The sequence below is a fragment of the Microtus pennsylvanicus genome, chromosome 5 (assembly GCF_037038515.1).
Source record: "Microtus pennsylvanicus isolate mMicPen1 chromosome 5, mMicPen1.hap1, whole genome shotgun sequence".
NCBI lineage: Eukaryota > Metazoa > Chordata > Mammalia > Rodentia > Cricetidae > Microtus > Microtus pennsylvanicus.
In genome coordinates, this window is record NC_134583.1 from 120,540,128 (window position 1) to 120,558,515 (window position 18,388).

The 18,388-nt window shown below is 45.6% G+C and overlaps 2 protein-coding genes across 2 annotated transcripts in view; one reads left to right on the forward strand and one right to left on the reverse strand.

The window, feature by feature from the left end:
• Positions 1-9,928, reverse strand: part of Mms19 (MMS19 cytosolic iron-sulfur assembly component) — a 38,686-nt gene extending 28,758 nt beyond the window's left edge. Inside the window, exon 1 of the mRNA XM_075974106.1 lies at positions 9,756-9,928. Within this exon, the coding sequence (XP_075830221.1) occupies positions 9,756-9,870 (115 nt within the window). The 5' untranslated portion in view covers positions 9,871-9,928. The remainder of the gene's footprint in view (positions 1-9,755) is intronic.
• A 453-nt stretch (positions 9,929-10,381) lies between these two features.
• Positions 10,382-18,388, forward strand: part of Ubtd1 (ubiquitin domain containing 1) — a 59,029-nt gene continuing 51,022 nt past the window's right edge. The window contains exon 1 of the mRNA XM_075974107.1: positions 10,382-10,768. Coding sequence (XP_075830222.1) covers positions 10,699-10,768 — 70 coding nt within the window. The 5' untranslated portion in view covers positions 10,382-10,698. The remainder of the gene's footprint in view (positions 10,769-18,388) is intronic.

The following is an 18,388-nucleotide window of genomic DNA, read 5'->3' on the forward strand; positions in this document are numbered from 1 at the left end:
GTATATACACATATATAGCCTAAAAAACAGCATAAAGGATGAATGGGGACAAATGGCATAAAGGGTTAAAAAAAAAATCAGGACCGAAGGTGTAGCTCAGTTGGTAGAGTGATTGCCCAGCATGCACTGAGTCCTGAGCTCAATCCTTAACACGGAATAAACCAGGGGATAGCACATCCACATGGAGTGCAAAGGAGGAAAGATCAAAAAGAACAAGAGAGAAAATACCTAGCTACAAATTTAGCTGAACTGTACATTTAAAAGACCTGACTCATAGAACTTTTAAAGCCCCTGGGGGTTCTGGCCTTATAACTGTCAAAGATGGTACTTACAAAACAGACAAGCAACAAGGTCCAATAAGGACAGAGAGAAGTGTGAATCTGTGTACAAACATCCTTGGTGAGATTGTAAACTGTTGCTATGAATTAACAGTATGGAGGTTCCTCATAAAGTAAAACAACAACAACAACAACAACAACAAAACAACAAAAATAGCCTACGACCCAGCTATAACACTCCTGGTTTTACACCAAAGCAAATGAATTAGTATCTAAAAAGATGTTCATATGCCCACATTCCCTGCAGCTTATTCATAATAGCCCAAATATGAAAACAAGACTAAAGTAGCTCTATGCACACTGATAATGGACAAGATCTCAATGCAGAACAGTAGTATACAATCCATGTTTACAGTATGTGCACAGAATGCTTTTTAAAGTTACTATTATTATTATTTGGAGACAAAAGTTTTACTATGTAGCTCAGGCTGGTGGATTTCACAGAGATTCACCTGCCTTTGCTTCCTGAGCACTAGGATTAAAGACATGCACCACCACACCTGGCCTTGGGGTAATTTGAATTAACAGAAAATTGCAAAGGCAACGCAGAATTTCTGTATAACCTTCACCCAGTTTCCAACTTTATCATCACAAGAACATAGTAAATTATTAAAATATTTATATTTGTTAAAACTAAGAGAGTAACATTGGCACACGCTACCTAAATTCTAGACATTATTCAGGTCTCACCAGTCTTTCCACTAATGCCATGGTTTGTTACAAGATCCAATTAAATATATCACTTTATAATTATCATCAAGAGCCCTGAGTCTCCTCCGTAAGTTTCTCAGTTTTCCTTGATTTTCACAACCTTGATAGTTTGATAGAATGTACTTCAATCTGAGTTTGATGCCCGCACGTTTAGACGGTGTCTACTAGTTTTCAGAAGACTATCAAACACAAGTACTTTTACCCTCGAACTCTATCAGGGATACAAATTACCCCACAGTGCTCTCACTGGAGCCACTGAACTTTAGTCACTTGGACCAGGTAGATCCAGAGGTCTCTGCACTATGCAGGACTAATTTTCCCTTTCAGGTACTCTGTCCTTGGAAGGAGAGATAAAGTTATCCCCTACTCAGGAAGAGGGAGATTAGTTCTACCTTCTGGATATCTACCTAAATTAATTTCTTCTATAAAAAGAATCTAGTTTTTACTGTATCAATATTGACCAGTATATATTTATGCTATGAGTTATAATACAATAAATATATTCAATTTAGTAATATCGAATAAGTAAGTCTGTTTTATTGTTCCTGTTGCTCCATCTCTGGTCACTGAGCTTTTTATCTGTGTATGTGTGCATGCGTGAAGGTGTACTTGTATTATAGCATAGCAGAGAACAGCCTGTGGGAGATAGCTCTTTCCTTCTACTATATTGGCTCTGGGAATGAAATTTAGGTCTGTGGGTTTGGCAAGCACCTTAACCTGATGTGTCATCTCGTGGACCACCGTTTAGTTCCCCCCACCCCCATGACAGGGTTTTTCTGTGTAGCTTTGGCTGTCCTGGAACTCAGGCTGGCTTTGAACTCAGATCCGCCTACCTCCCAAGTGCTAGAATTAAAGGCATGCATCACCACCACCCAGCAAGTTTTTTATTTTATTTTTAATTTTCTGAGACAGTGTCTCACTATGTAACTCTGGCTGTCCTAGAATTCACTATGCAGACCAGGTTAGTATCAAACTCACATAGACCCACCTACCTCTCCAAATACCACTACACCCACCCCTCATTGAGTTTTTCTCTGTTGTAGGCCAGCATGATCTACATAGGAAGCTCTAGAATGGCCAAAACTGCATAGTGAAACCCTATCTCAAATAAATAGCTAGATACCATGATCTGGGTGTGGATGTGCTATCAGAACGACACTGCTTCTAGACTTTCAGTTTTAAAGACCTGGGAAATAGTCAAACACAGTATGTACATAATACATAGCATGTATAACTTATCCATGTTACTCAAACATCTATCACTATTTCTGTATTTATGTATGTCAAACTAAACAAAATCATATTGAAGTCTTGGGCTGGAGAGATGGCTCATTGGTGAAGACCCGGGTTTTATTCCCAGAATCCACATGCTGGCTTGTGGCTCTAACTTCAGTCTCATGGGATCCGATGACCAAATTTGATCTCTGTAGGCACCAGACACGAAAATGGTTCACATCTGATGGAGGAAGGTCATTGGCTAATAAAGGAACTGCCTTGGCTCATTTCATTGGTTAGAAGATAGGTGGGAGGAGTAAACAGAACAAAACGCTGGGAGGAAGAGGAAGTGAGCTCAGACTCGACAGCTCTCCTCTCGGGAGCAGACGCCTCAGAGAGAGACGCCATGCTCCCCGCTCCAGGGAAGATGCACGCTATGAAGCTCCGACCCAGGATGGACAGAGGCTAGAATCTTCCCGGTAAGACCGGTGCTACACAGATGATAATAAATGGGCTAGTCCAGGTGCGAGAGTTAGCCTAGAAGAGGCCAGGTAGAAATGAGCCAAGCAGTGATTAAATGAATACAGTTTGTGTGTTGTTATTTCGGGGCAAAAGCTAGCTGAGCAGGCGGCTGGGGTGTTGGGGATGCAGCCCCGCCGCCGCCCTAATTACTACACACATCCATAATTTAAAAAAAAAAAAAAGGTACAGCCAGGTGTAGTAACACATACCTTTAATCCCAGCACTGAGAAGGCAGAGGCAGGCAGATCTCTTGATTTTGAGGCCAGTTTGGTCTACAGAGCAAGTTCCAGAACACAGCTACACAGAGAAACCCTGTCTCAAAATTCCACACACACAAAGTCTGTAAATCTAATCCAGTATTCATTGTAGCTTTCAATTTTTAATCTCTGACAGTGGGGAACCAGTTCTGTTATTTTATAGCTACTCCTTGGTTATAAATTATTTTTTATACATGTGCCTATGTATGCTCATATTTCTGTGTATATACATGTGTGAGGGTGTGTGAATTCAGGTAGGGGTCAGAGGACAATCTCAGTAGTGGTTCCTCAGGCACTTTGCACCCTTTCGTACATAGGGTTTCTCTGCGTAGTTCTGGCTGTCCTGTAACTCGCTCTGTAGATCAGACTGGTCTCAAACACAGATACCCCTGCCTCTGCCTCCCAAATGCTAGGATTAAAGACGTGTGCCACCACCACCCAGCTATACCTTTTTTCTTTGAGATAGGGCCTTTCACTGATCTAGAACTTAATATTGTAGGCTAGCTACCAGCTCCAGGAATCGATTTCTGATCATACCATCACTGAGATTACAAGTGTGTGCCACCATGCTTTTATGTGGGTTCAAGGCATCTGGACTCAGGTCTTCATGTTAGCAAGCCAAGTGCACTGACAACTGAGCCATCTCTCCAGTCCCATAAACGATCTTAGGACTGTCAACCTCCTTGAGAAAAAAGTTTATAAACACAATACAGCATTTTAAAAAATAGTTTTATCTTTGGCTATACAGTTTTTAGACAAACTTGTTCTCTAAAATGACTTAGGTTGATCTTTCCCCTCCCAATTCAGCTGAGGCTATCTCACACAGTATTAGCAAAGATCATCTGTCAGGGCCTGCAGACCTGAACATCCATTCACACCCTCAGTGCTCTATCTGTAAGTATACAGCTTAGTGATATTAACAGCATGAGAAACAAATGTAACAGAAGCAGCTTCCACATTTTTCCACATTTTGGGGGATGCAAAGAGTGACAGGTTATCTTGGAAGGAGTGGGTTAAGATAAATGAAAGAGTTTTATTTTTTTATTTTTTTCTTTTGGTTTTTCGAGACAGGGTTTCTCTGTAGCTTTGGAGCCTGTCCTGGAACTAGCTCTGTAGACCAGGCTGGACTCGAACTCACAGAGATCCGCCTGCCTCTGCCTCCCAAGTACTGGGATTAAAGGCGTGCGCCACCATTGCCCGGCTGAAGGAGTTTTATTTAATAAACGTACAGCAACTGGGGAATTATTCCAAAGTCTGTTCAGGGTTCCAGACCCAGACATCTCTAAATGTCTTAACTTCTGTCAACATAAGGAAAAAGTGGAGAAGGCTTCAGAACACTGTCCTAAACCTCCAGTTCCCCTACGTCTGCTGGTCTCATAGCAACAACTGTGAGCCAGGCTGGGCAGAAGCTCAGTGTGGTACTAGTAAGAACTCCAATCAGACTGAGGAAAGGGGACTCTAGTCAAGATTCATAACGCGTGACCGGCATCAATTTAGCCATCAAGCACTCTTAGCTCTACTTGTGCCAGGGTGTGGAAGGCCCAGCTGCTGCCCAAGCGCCTGAGAAAAAGCCACGGAAAATAAACAAGCAAGCTGTACAATGGAGGCAGGGACAACAAATCAGGCTCACAGGACAAACACCTACCTACCAGCCAAGTCCTACCCTGAGAGGTTCCCTCAGAGTTTATAACTAAAAACTACTTCTTCAGCATCCAGTATGCATCAACAGGAAGCTGGCTGATTACTACAGCGATGCACCCATGTTCATGGGATTCCTCGCACACCAGGTGAGGCATTCCTAGTGGAGACCTGTGATTTAGTTTCACAGTGTCCAGATTTTGAATGAAAGCATTTCAAAAACAGAGATACAATAAAGCTGTCACAGCACATTAAATGTAAGTAAATGCTAAGCTGGCAAATGCTTGAGTCAATATTCTTAGAATGCTTGCACAGTATCTTAGGATCTTATTCCAGTTCTAATGAGTCTACCTCAGACATGTCTTTTTTCAATTACGAAGCCTCCTTTCCATGCCTTCTAAATAATGACTACTTTTTTGCTCCCTACTTTTGTGTGATAAAAACTGCTGGGAGCTGAGGCTGTCCCGAGCTAAAGCATGCTACTGAACAAAGACCAGTCCCTCAGACCCATGGGAACTGGCAAAGCTTTCCTCCAGTCTATGTGCAATGTTGACACAGTGTACAAAAAGCACGACTGCAGCTTGTTTACAGCCTGAGATTGCCCCCCTACAGAGACCTCCCACAGAAACTAGCTATCCCCTCTTTCACCAGCTATAAATAATAAAGGAGTATTCGGTACCCCAGAGCATGCTTGTGTGTCTGTCCTTTCTTCATTGTCCCAGTCAGGTTTCCAGAACCAAGCCATGTTGGGTACAGTGGAAAATGTTCCTGGAAATCTTAAAAAAGTTTATTACATTTTTATTTCTTTTGTGTTGGGGGCACACGTGGCGCTCAGAGAACAACTTTCAGGGCTTCGTGCTCATTTTCCACCACGTGGGGTTCCTAGGATTGAGCTCAGTCTGGCTTGACTGCAAGTAACTTCTTTACCCATCGAGGCACTGAACACCGTGAATAGGCAAAAGCAGCTGAACAGTTAAAGTGGTGCATTTTACCTTAGTTAAAAAAAAACAAAACAAAACAAAAAACATTTTGGGCTCACTTTGGCTACACATATGCTAAAATTGGAACGACACAGAGATTCTATGCAAGGGCAATGTGAAAATTCATCATACATTCCATATTTTAAAATCTGAGAAAGATCTTTAATAAGTTTTTTTCTTCCTGAAATAGACAATTATTTGTTTATCAAACTCACTGTCTCTTTACTGCCTTGAAGTCCTTTACAGTTTAGCTCCCCAGTCCTCTATCTACTCCCTTCATCAGGATTCTTCTCAGTCACATGAAATGGGAACTCCTTGCCCTCCAGTTTGGAATTTCCAGCCCAAACTTACTTTACACTCATCCTCTGAAATACCGCCCTAGTGTCAACACTTGTGAAGCCTTCTTTAGATGCCCCAAACAGAATCATTCCCCTCCTCTTTGCCGTTCCTTACACACATCTCAGAAAGTTGTGTTTTCCTTCAACATTGCTATGTGTTATAAAGCAGGCGCTGCGTTTGGACTTAAGACAAAAATGCAGACAGGGTCTTACCGTGTTGTCCTGGCCGGTTTGGAATTTACTATGTATACCAAGCTGGTCCCTGAACTCACAGAAATCTGCCTGCCTCTGCCTCCTAAACTCTAAGCTTAAAGAAGTGTGCCTCCATACCCAGCTAGATGGAGTTCTTAAGAAAAGACCTTTGAAATAAAGTATCAACAATCTGATGTCGCCACAGTATATAAACAAGGTTAATAGAAGGAATACATGTTCTGGGTTATGGAAATGGGTTAGTAAGTTTATCTGTCCCAGGCTGGCCTCTCTAAGTCTTGGCAACCTTCCTGTAAAGTCTCCTGAAAGATGGGATTAAAACTGTGAGCCACCCTGTGGGCCTGGGCTATAAATTTTAAGTCACTGTAAGTTTTCCCAAATAAATATAGCCAAGAAATAATACAAATTATGCCTTTGTATTCCTGGGGTAAGAGAACCAATAATAAAATTATAATAGTTATCTTTTTTAAGGGTAGTTTTCCTGGGACAAAGGAAAAATACGTCCCTTTCCCTTTGTAGGAGGCCTAAGTTACTCCAATGTGTCCAGAATTTTGCTGTCTAGCAATGAATTTGCTAACACTTCCTAACTTCCCATGCTTTCCTCAGTTAGGCAAGTTCATGGGGAACACAGGGAAGGAATAAAAGCAGTATTTGTGTGGTCACTGACCTAGAAGGCACAATCAGATGAAGCCTCTTAATCTGGAGTGGCAGCCAAAGGCACTGAGAGCCAGGGCTGAGGTGGTATGGGTGGAAGTGCGGGAGCAGAATGGAGGGAAATCCCTCAGGAACAGGTTTCAATCAGGGTCTCAAAAAGGTCATTTCTGAGGATGAGGATGTAGCTCAGTTAGGCAAGCTGCCAGACGAAGGAGGCTCTAGGGTTAATTTCCAGCACTGCACGGTGCATGCCTGTAATGCCAGCACTAGAGATCAGAGCTGCAAGTTCAACTTTAGTTACACAAGCAGTTTGAGGCCATCCTACTTCCATGAGGTCCTATCTCAAAATTAAAAAAAAAACAACAAACCTTTTTGATGATGCCATAGTAATTTCTCTATAATTACTCTTTATTCCTTTAACAATAATTTTACTTCAAAATAGTGGTTTCTTCTGGCAATGAAAAAATGTAGCAAAATACAATATAACTAAGACAGAAGAGAAGGGAAACCCTAATGATAGGGGGGAAGTTTATCCATTGTCTAAAAATGTCCCAAAACCACTCCCTCTAAAATCGGCTCCCTTCCCTGCCTGATTTTGAATAGTTACTTCTATTTCCTGGCCCCCAGGCTCAAAACTCTGGATTCATCTAGGGTAGACTTTTTATTTCCTTTTGAGTCTTACAGTTAATTGGGCCCCAAATTCCAAAGATTCTTCTAGCATCTTTTCTCTTTACATCTTGTGTATGTACGCATGTGGAAGTCAGAGGACAACTTTGAGAATCTGTTCTCTTTACACCACGTATCCAGAGAATTGAACTCAAGGTATCAAGCAACCTTTACTCACTGAGCCACCTCACTGGCCCCTAAATAGTTTTATGGTGTGTCTACTTTTGTTCCATGAGACTGGGTAAACACAGGAGGGTCAGATGTGGTTATATATACAGACATACTTGTGAAACAAATCTGCTAGTGAGGGCATGAGTGGGTGAGAAGTCTATTAGAGTCTGGAGTGACACGTTGTCTGGCCAGGATAATATGGGGGAACAGCATTTGAACTGAGTCTTGAATATGAGGTTTAATTTGGATTAGATAGTTAAGGGAAGTTGAGAGAAGGAAAACACTCAGGAATCAGAGAACGGAGTTTGGTGCCCGGAACTAAGGGTCCAAGAGGTCAACTGTAAAAATAAAGGCTGGGACCAAGTACTGGCTGTCTTTGAATGCCTATTTCAGAGGTCTTATTCCTGGGCTGTCAAGTCATTTCCTTCCTAGTACTTGCTTGTTCTTGGGAGCTGACAACTATTTCCACCAGAAACCACCAGGTGCAAAACAAAGTTGGCAGTCACTCCTTTTGCATTTGTAACTTATAAATGAGCTGCTGCTTCAAAGGCTAATGTGTTTAGTATAAACCCACTACTTAGGCTGGAGAAAGTACATCATACTTCGGGAAGACTTCACAACTGTCAACTATAAGCTTAAGCATTAGCAGGCTTTTGTTTTGGTTTTTGAGATAGGGTTTCACATGGTAGCCAAGGCTGGCCTAGAAATCACTAACAAATTTGCCATCCTCCTGCCAAATCCTGGAACTAAAGACACCAAGCACCAAGCACAGCCAGTAGCAGACATTTTTGCCCCTAAATGCTTACCAACCACCATACACTTCCTTCTCACCAGACAGTTGTCTCTTCCGCTGTATTAGAATCTCTTTGGCTCCATAGAAAGAAGTGGATTTGTATTTTTGTTCCCAATCCTTTTCATGCTCGGTGAAAAATACGTGCTCAGTAATAAGGACCATCATATTTTTCTAGCATAAGTTCATTTCTCGTATATTATAAAACTAATCTGCTGGGGGCTGGAGAGATGGCTCAGAGGTTAAGAGCATTGCCTGCTCTTCCAAAGGTCCTGAGTTCAATTCCCAGCAACCACATGGTGGCTCACAACCATTTGTAATGGGGTCTGGTGCCCTCTTCTGGCCTGCACACACAGACAGAATATTGTATAAATAATAAATAAATATATATATATATATATATGAAAAACTAATCTGCTCAATTAGAACAAACTTCTCCTTCTCCCAAACACACAAAACGTCCAAAAAATAATTTAAGAAAACCCACATCTATATCCATTTTGTATCCTATTTCTTAAATCCGACTCTGAAGGTATCCTAACATTTAACATTCGGAAAGAATTCCAAGGAAGCCTCCTGGAATTTTATTTGTTCAAATCCTAAATAAACTCAGAACTCTTAGATTCCTAAAACTGGAACTCTGGGAAGATAACAAATGAGTTATTATAAAAAGTCATGGAAGGTAATTTATCAAAACCCCCACTAAGACACTGAGTGAAGCCTTAATAGAACACCAGTCATCTACAAGCCCACCGCCTCTGACCCAGACTGGCTCCCCTCCTCCTCCCTCTAATTACAACCCCCCAAGAGAGCTGTGGCGCACGCTACTTCCAGGATGGCAAGAGACTGGGGCGTAACCCTTCGGACCCGCAAACACGCGTTAACCCTCCAAACACGCGATCCAGCGGTTCGAGCACTTGGTTTGGACCTGAACACGCGCGTCCAAGTCCCAGCTCCACTTCCGGGCTAGACTGCGCCCTACGCGAGTCTCCGGATCTCGCTGGGCCTGGGGGTGGGGGTCGTCGTTGGAGAAATGTAATGATGTTCTAAGGACTACAGCAAGATGCGGAATGCAAAGCAAGCTTTAAGGAAGACGCAAGTGACTCTCCAACTTGTTCAGCTGTGGCGCTCGCGCTGCGGGCCGAGCAACCAGAGGACCAATCACAATCACCTCTCCCTTCACTCCCTTCCCGCCGCGCGCCGGGGCAGAGGCCGCTCCCTCCGGCCCGGCACCTGCAGAAGCCTCGCGGCGCGGCTTGCCATACCTGCAGCCACCTGGTCAGCGGGCCCCTCCTGCTGGCCCATGACGAAGTCTTGCACGAGGCCACACAGGGCGCCCACGGGCGCCGCCACCTCCTCCAGCGCGGTGGCAGCAGCCATGACGCGAGCCAGAGCCTGTGGGAGGGAAGTAGGTGTTGCCACGAGACGAGCCGCTCCGCGCACGCGCCTCCACAGCCAATAGTTGGGCGCAGGCCTGGGGGAGGGCGGGCCGCTCCCAGGTCACGTGCCTGCCGGTTCTGAGCCTGGCGGTTCCTTGAAGGACCTAACGGCCCCTCCCCCAGAGGGCGGGGCCTGGGCCGGGGCGCGGCACGAGGAAGGGAAGCGTCTGCTGGGCACGCAGCCGGGGCGGTTGAGGGCGCACAATTCCCGGCCGCTCTCCCCGGGAGACAGACGGCAGGGCGGGCACCTGGCTGGGGTGGGGCCGAGGGGCGGTACGCACCCAGGGGGAAGCCAATGAGAAAACCAGGCCCGGCCCGAGGGGCGGTGCCGTCAGGTCACATGCGCACCTGGGACGGCCGGCGGCGGAGGCACGGGCATCCCGAGCGGGAGGAAGGGAACGGGGCTGGGCCGGGGCGGGGTTAGGTAGGTGACTGACAGGCTCCGGGGGGCCGGCCCCAGCTGGGAGCCGCGAGCGAGCCCGGAGTAGCTGCGGCGGTGTCCGCCCCCTCCCTCCGCCCCTCCAGCCGGCTGGTCTCTGGCCGGGCACTGTCGCGGGCCCCCCTGGCCTGGCCACCTCCTTCTCCCCTGGCCCGCAAAGTTTGTGGCGAAGCCGGCGTCGGGCAGCGCGCGCCCCAGGGGAGATCCCAGGAGCTCCCGATGTCTGGCTGCGGGAGCCGTTGACCCGGAGACGCCGCGGTTCGGGGCAGCAGCGTGGAGTAGCCGGCCGTCCTCCGTCTCCGGTGCATGGGGACCGGCTGAGAAGCCAGCATGGGCAACTGTGTGGGGAGACAGCGCCGGGAGAGGCCGGCTGCTCCGGGACACCCCCGCAAGCGAGCAGGTAACGAAAGGCAGCGGGGTCCCGGCGCGTCGCCAGTTGGCCCCTGTCTTGCCCGAACCCTGGGGTTCCGAACGACCTGGCTCGGCTCTCGGCGCCTAGGTTCCCCCTTGGTTTTTCGGAGCCAGACGGGACCTACCCGGCGAGGGTTGGCTGAGACGCGAGTTGGGGTAACTGCGAGCGCTGACCCGGCTGCGAGGCCAACTCGCTCCCACCGGGAAGCTGGGGGTGGGGGCGGGGGCAGGAAATGTTTCCAGACCGCGACGAGGCCGGCGGAGGGGGCCGGACGAGTGCACCGCTGTCGGCCGGGGTCGGCCGGCGGCCGGCCAGGGCGCGGCGTGGGCAGCCTGCGTCCCCAGAAGTCGGAGCGTGCGAGGCGAACACAGTCGCTCCTTCTAGAGAGTCACTGTGTCATCGGGCTGCAGATCGTGTCTGTGAGATTCCGACTAGCAAAAGCAGTGCAGGACCATGGGGTAGAAATCTTTAATCCTCTCCACCCCTCCGCAGGGCTTTTTAGAGCCTCTTGGCCGTCTGGGAGTCTAGGAAAGGTGGGGTGCGGGGTGAGCGTCGTCAAGCCTTCTCAGCCCTGGGAATGGGATCCCTCTCAGCCATGAGAATGGGATCTGCTCTCTGGCGGTGTGCGAAGCGCTAACAGCGCTGTCTTCACTTTCTTGGTACACCCCTCCTGTCCTGGCGCTGCGTCTGAGGGTCATTTGCCTGGCTCTTGTAGCCCCTTCTCTGAGGGTGTTGCAAGGAACTTATTATGCAAATGATAAACTGTGAAGCACAGAGGGACCTTCAACCCTGATCTGAATTTACAGATCTACCTTCCTCCCTTCTGTGTAACATGCAGATCCAGAGAGGTTGGTCAGCCAGCTTCTCTTAAGTAGAACAACCGGGGCTGGAATCCAGTCTCTTCTTCCTCTTTGTTACCACATACCCCTTTATGTAAGAGGAGCCACGGGCGCAGTTGTTAATGAAGTGGAAACTCGAGTTGGAGTTTCCTGTCTGCTTTGACACTGAAGGTGTGTGTTGTTTTGCTTGTGGAACCTGGGAAGGAGGATGGGGAGAACCACGGGGGAAACAGGGAAGGAAGTCTGTGTGTGCAGGCAGGATGACTTGTGTGGACAGAAACGTTTTCATAGGAGGATAGGATAAAACTCACTAAAATTCTCTTGAAAGCAACTCTGGCCATTCTTCTGACCAAGGACTTGTTCATTCATTCAATCAGTCAGCAAATACTTCTTATTTATATCCTCTGTCCTTGTTTTTGCAGCATGGTTTCATGGTTGACAACCCTTTCCTGCCTGAAACTCCCACCACTTTTGTCCATTTATCCTCATCCTGGTTTTTTTCTTTATCATTTTTTTTGGTATCCCTAGCCTCCAATTTTTGTTTTTGATTATTTTTGCCCACTCTCACCTGCTAGGTTGAAGATACCTGTGGCTTAGTATGACATTCTGGGTTTTCTCATTACACTCCTTCCCAGAGATAGAGCTTACTTAAGTGCACAACTCTTTGTCCATCAAAAAAGACTCCTGTCTCCTAGTTACTAGCTTGATTCCCAGACCCCCATGTCTAGACAGACATAGGTACTGTGGATAGCCTTGGTTCAATCCCTCTGAATCAAGTTCTGCACTTCCTTACTCATCTGACTTGTGCTCGACTTTCTATCAACTAGTCACAGAGGCCTACCAATTCTTTCATCGGCAAGTTTACAGGTATGCGCCTTCCCACGTGGTTCATGGTTTGTTTCCATGCCATCTCAAGCCCATCTATTCCCTCTAAGCTGCAGTGAGTTGTCCTTGGAGGGCTCCATCAGTCACTCATCTAATACCTGCACACAGTGTGTAGCTAGAAACCACTTGTGTGTCTAGACCCTAGTTTTTGTATTCAAAAAATGTTCTGGCTGGACAGTGGTGATGCACGCCTTTAATCCCAGCACTCAGGAGGCAGAGGCAGGTGGATCTTTGTGAGTTTGAGACCAGCATGGTCTACAGAGTGAGTTCTAGGATAGCTGGGTCTACATAGAGAAACCCTGTCTCCAAAAAACAAACAAAAAAAATGAACAACAAAACAATTTCTGTACTTTCTACCTCTACAAGACCTTTAACTTTCAAGAATGTACAAGTCTGGCCTGGTCCTTTTAGAACTGGATTGCTTCCTCTTCCCTGACAATAAGAGCACCAATGTTTGCATATATTATTTCTCCGTTATGAGGGTCTTTCTTCAGAGTACACCTCGACTCCTGTATTCATTCATCCATCCTCTTTGTCTTCATTTCTTTTCTTTCAAGACGGGGGCTTGCTACACTATAGCATAAGCAGACTGGCCTGGAACTCCCCATGTAGCTAGTGTAGCCATGTAGTCTAGGCTCACCTTGACCCCTCCAGTGTCCAGAGTGCTGGGGATATAGGAGTGTACTACTATATCCTATCTTCTTTAAAAAATTTAATTAGCATACAAAGTAATGGGTTTGATTTTTGACATTTTCATACATCTGTGTCACGTACTTTCTCACAGCCATATCCGTAGAAACATCCTGCCTTGCAGTGCTCCCATCCCCAGCAGAACTGCTGAGAACTCCTGCAGACACATCACCTGTGCCACTTATTTAACAATTATCTGTTCTATATTATTAGTCACGTCTTTGAAGTTCACAGTCCTCTATCAGCAGCCAACACTGTAAGCCTGGAGACCTGGATTCTGTCTTTTCCTTGTGTGTTGGTCTGCTTCTGTCACTCACTGCATACAACAATGTGTACACACAGCTCTTAGCACAGACTACAGAGGAAGCACTTGGTATCTGTTACTGTAGAAAGCTAACCTGACTTTATCCTGCCTCTTTAATCTTTTATGCAAACATTTTGCTGAAGTATATCTCCACTTTTTTTTAACCTGCTAGTGAATGGTTCTTTTAATTTTTGGACCCTACTATAATAGTTTTATTCATAAAGTCCAAAGCAAGAGCTACTTTGGAGGATGGCAGGTTTGGTACAAGGGAAGGAATCCCTCTTAACTTCACAGCATGTACTTGGCATGCTGTAACATCTGCAGCTTACCTTTTCACAGGGACAGAGTTTCATGGTGTAGGACTAATGACTAGAACAGGGGGGTGGGTGGTTCAGAGGTAAAATCCTGGCCTAGAATGTGAAGGGCCCTCCACTGAATCTCCATCACTGGATGTGAGGCGTGCTTGACCCTTCCCCATAACTGAACCATAACTTTGCCTTCCTTTTTTCTGAATGGGAAGAAAAATCTGAACAGACATCAAACTGAGGGGCCAGTAAGATGGCTCAGCAGGTAAAGGCCTTGGCAAGCCTGGCCACTCAAGTTTAATCCTTGAGACCCACGTGAGAGCAGAAGATCACATCCTGAATGTGATTCTCTGACTTCCATACTCACGTCCTGGACAGAGCACATGTGCGCACATGAGAGAGGTGGGGCATGGTGGCACACACTCTGGATGCAGAGGCAGGAGAATCTGTGAGTTTGAGGCCAGCTTGGTCTACAATTTTAGTTTTGGTCCAAGCCAGGATTACATGGTGAGACCCTGTCTCAAAAAACAAAACAAAAAAATTGAAAGCGCCTGAAGTCTAGTCCTAGGCCTCTGATCCTATGCATGTCAACAAGCCTCTCTCTGAGCCACGTTTCTAATAATGTCAGAAGGGACAGAGTTATTCAAGGTCATTGTTGCTGTTTTATCATCTTCATAAAGGTGATTTTTCCAAACTGGAGTTATTGGAGTGAAATGCACCTCACAGTGCTACCTTTTGTCTTTAGCTCTGTCTTCTCAGTCATCTGACAAGTGAAACGGAATCAGTGCCCATGGTTGAGGAATCTCGGTCAGAGGACATTTTGCTGGAGTCAGTTTTCTCCTTCTATCTTGTAGTTTTCAAACTGCAGTCAAACACGGGTGCTCAGTAATGGTAGCAAGATCCTTCACCCACTGAGCCATCTTGCTGGCCTGGTTGTCATTTGTTCTTTTAAAATAGAAATAAATACTATTTTTAAGATTTATTTTTATTTTATTTATGTGTGTTGTGTTTGTGGCTATGGGTACCCACAGATGCCAGAAGACTGTTGGAGCTCCTAGAGCTAGAGATACTAGTGGTTGTAAACCATCCAGTGTGGGTGCTGGCACTGAACTCAGGTTCTCTGAGTTGGGATAGCTATATCTCTGGCCCCCAAACAAGTATTATTTACTCTAGCCACATTTATTTCAGTTCCCATTTGGAACTCATTTGAATGCTAATGACTAGGGAAAGGAATATCATGCCTTTATAGTACTCTTCTTTGTTTAGTGACATTTTAAATTTTCCTTGGGTAATAACTACAGTTATCAAAGAAACTAATGTATTTTTAAATATGTCTTTTGAGATGAGTCATTAATTTTTCCTACTATGTAGCCACTTTTAAAAGTATTTTTTAACCAGGTGTGGTAGCATATGCCTCAATCCCAACACTCAGGAAGCAGAAGACAGATCTCTGTGAGTTTGAGGCCAACCGGTTTAAAGCACAGCCAGAGCTACACAGAAAAACACTGTCTCGAAACAACCAAAAAACAAAACAAGACAATATTTTTTAATTGTTGCTCTAAATGTACCCAGAGTAGGCTCAGGTTCCCTTTCTCTAAGTGTTGGCTATCCTGGATGCTTCCAAGACTACTTGAGGATATGTTCCTATGGAGAGTACTTCCCACACAGTAGCTTAGGTCGATCAGTATCCTGCCCAAGGAACTGGGTGAAGCAACTGGGTCCCCAGCCATGGCAGAAAGAAATTGAGGTGGCAGAACAGGCAAGTCTATTGTGTGGCCCCACCCTGTGAGAATGTGGTAGGGCTGAAACCCAAATGTCTGACCCTGTGATGTACCTGGACTTTCAAGCTCATAGGTTAAAGCCCTGGGCCCTGTTTCAGCCTGGCTGGGTTTAGCTCTGTGGTTGCAGGGAGCCTGCTTCTTATGGGGGCTGTGGCTTGTCTTAAAGGAATAATTGAACAGCTTCTCCATTTGCTCAGTAAATATTTACTAAGTGCCAGGTACCTCACTGGCTATGGACAGGCATGATCCTTGGCCACACAGAGCTTACAGTCTTGGGGGTACAGATAATAATCACACAAGAAGATTACCTTTGTAAATCCTGTATGCTTATGCTTATAGTATATGTATAGTTATGTATATGCTAGTGGCTCTCATGTTTATAATATCAATCCATCCTTTCCAACTCCAGCCTTGAAGATTTTCTGTTTGTTCTACACCTTTACATCCAAAAGGTTTCTCACTTTTACACATTCAAACCAGACTGAGTCCCTACTTCTCTGTTACTGCCCCTACAAGTTGTTCTTGTCTCAGTTATTGGTGACTTCATTCTTCGATTGTCTATATCCCCAAAACTCTCAAGTTTCTGTCTCAAGCTCTATATCCATTTACTGAATAAATCCTGTTGCCTTTGCCCTCAGTGTATTCTGAACCCGACTTGTTCCACTTTCACCCAGCTAAGCAAGCCATCATCAGCCTCTCAATTGACCTTCCTGCTTCTTCTTCTGCCTCCTAACAGACTATTTCTATCACAGCGGCCAGTGATGCTATGAGATGGAAGTCAGATTTGTTACTCCCTTGCTCAGCCCTTTCTGTGACTCCCCTTTTAGTCATCGTCCTTGTGGTGGCCCTACAAGACACCCATTTACTTTCTCCTCATTTCCCTTCCCAGACCCTTGAAATCTGAAATGGTCCCATCTTCTCCTTAACCCTCCCAGATCATCCTTTTTGAACGTCAGTTCCCTTCCCCTTGCTCTCAGCATTATCTGTTTCCCTTCCCTGTCCTATTTTCCTCCATAATCCATACCATCATCTAATATAGACTGGGTCCCCTTACTCTGCATAGTGCCAAGAGCAGTGCCTAACATGGTAGGCAATTAATATTTCTGTATGAAATTTGTGTGTAACAGAGTTAGTGGGCTCTGTAGACTATCTAAATGAGCATGCCTGTGTAGAGCAGGTATCCTGAAGTAGGGACGTGGGCACCTCAGAGTGGCCTAGGACCAGCATGCCTCTTACCTAGTAATGGATAAGCCTTCTAGTACCCGGGGGTATTATTGCAGTGGGCGCCTCATGCTGGGAAATAGAAGTGCTGAAGCTCAGCGCTTCTTAGAGCAAAGCCACTGTGAGGCTCCTAACCAGCCAGGAGCACTCTTGTTTGATGTGTGTAGGCTCGCCTGGTGTTCCAAGTCCTTAACTCACAGGGCAGGGAAGAGGTGGTGGCCCAGTAGAATGTGAGGCAGGAAGTCAAGTGATGTGGATTCCAGGCCTCTTCACCATTGATTTGTTAGAGCATTTTTAGAATCATAGAATTTTAGACCTGAAAAGAAGCCTAGAGGTTTCTTTAACCTCTTTTTTCTTGTCCAGCTATTAAAAAGGAGAACAAAGGTGTATCTGCTTCCTGCCTAGTTCACAGAAATATGGTGCAACTTGTATCAAAATTGCCCGAGCTCTGTCAGAAATCGATTGTGTTGAGGTCAAGAAGCACGGAGCAGTCAAGGTCAAATGTATTCAAAAAGGAGGAGCATTTAGTCTCTGCTACGCCCGTGATTGATTGATTTTGTAGGGCAGGTCACTTGTTTTATGCTTGACTGATCCTCTTTCTGAATAGATGTGTATCTGAGTTGCACACGCATACATATGTACATATATGACAGTGCTTCTAGTTTACTGCCACAAGAAGTTAGGAGGACAAAGTTAAGAGAGATCATTTTAAATTCTGTTCATGGCTGCATGGTCTCAGTCCAGGCTTTCATCTGGCATTGCTGGGAAATGAAGCTTTGGTTCTTTTCTCCATTCTAGTTGTTTGTGTGGCTTTGGGTAAGCCTCTTGATCTCTTTAAGCCTCAGTTTCCCTGTTAGTGTAATGGAGAGACTGTCTCTCTTTGACCTCCGAGAGAGGTTGTAAGACTGGAGTGGCACCCTGGATGAACAAGAGACGATGTGAACTTCGAATGTTCCTATTCAAAGAGGGTTTTTACAAAGACAGACATACCCAGTGACTTTTCCCCTTTTAGATCACTGAAGCTTACTCTTCTTAAGAGGCAAAACAATAGAAGATTAGTTCAAACCTATTTTTGGATGGGAATCACTGAAATGATTGAGATTCTCCTTGAGTAGGATAGATGCAGCATCAAAAACGTTTTGTGACTTTGGGTTGTTGAACTCGTACCTTACAACCACAAGAGGCCTCAGAAGCTTTATGCCAGAAAGACAAGAGTTCTGGGTGGGGAGGAAAGTGATAGGGCAGAAGGGAACTGTGAGCCACCCTGCCTGGTTAGTTACTGAGCTTCTAATAATGGGAAGGCCTCGCAGGCTCTAGGCCTGAAGGCTCCTACCCGAGTGGCTCCACTGCCAAGCTGTTGCCACCTGTGAACCTTGCTCGGCCTTCTTCCTGGAAATGAGTGGCCCCTTTCCCCGCCTTTCCAATAAAACAAAAACAAGCGACATAGTTAAGATGGGCCACTCAGGAAGTGGAGACACATGAATCAGGAGTTTAGGGCCAGTTTAGGCTACATAGCAAGTCTGAGGCCAGCCTGGACTATACTGAGACCCTGCCTCAACAAAACAAAGCCCCATGTCTAACCA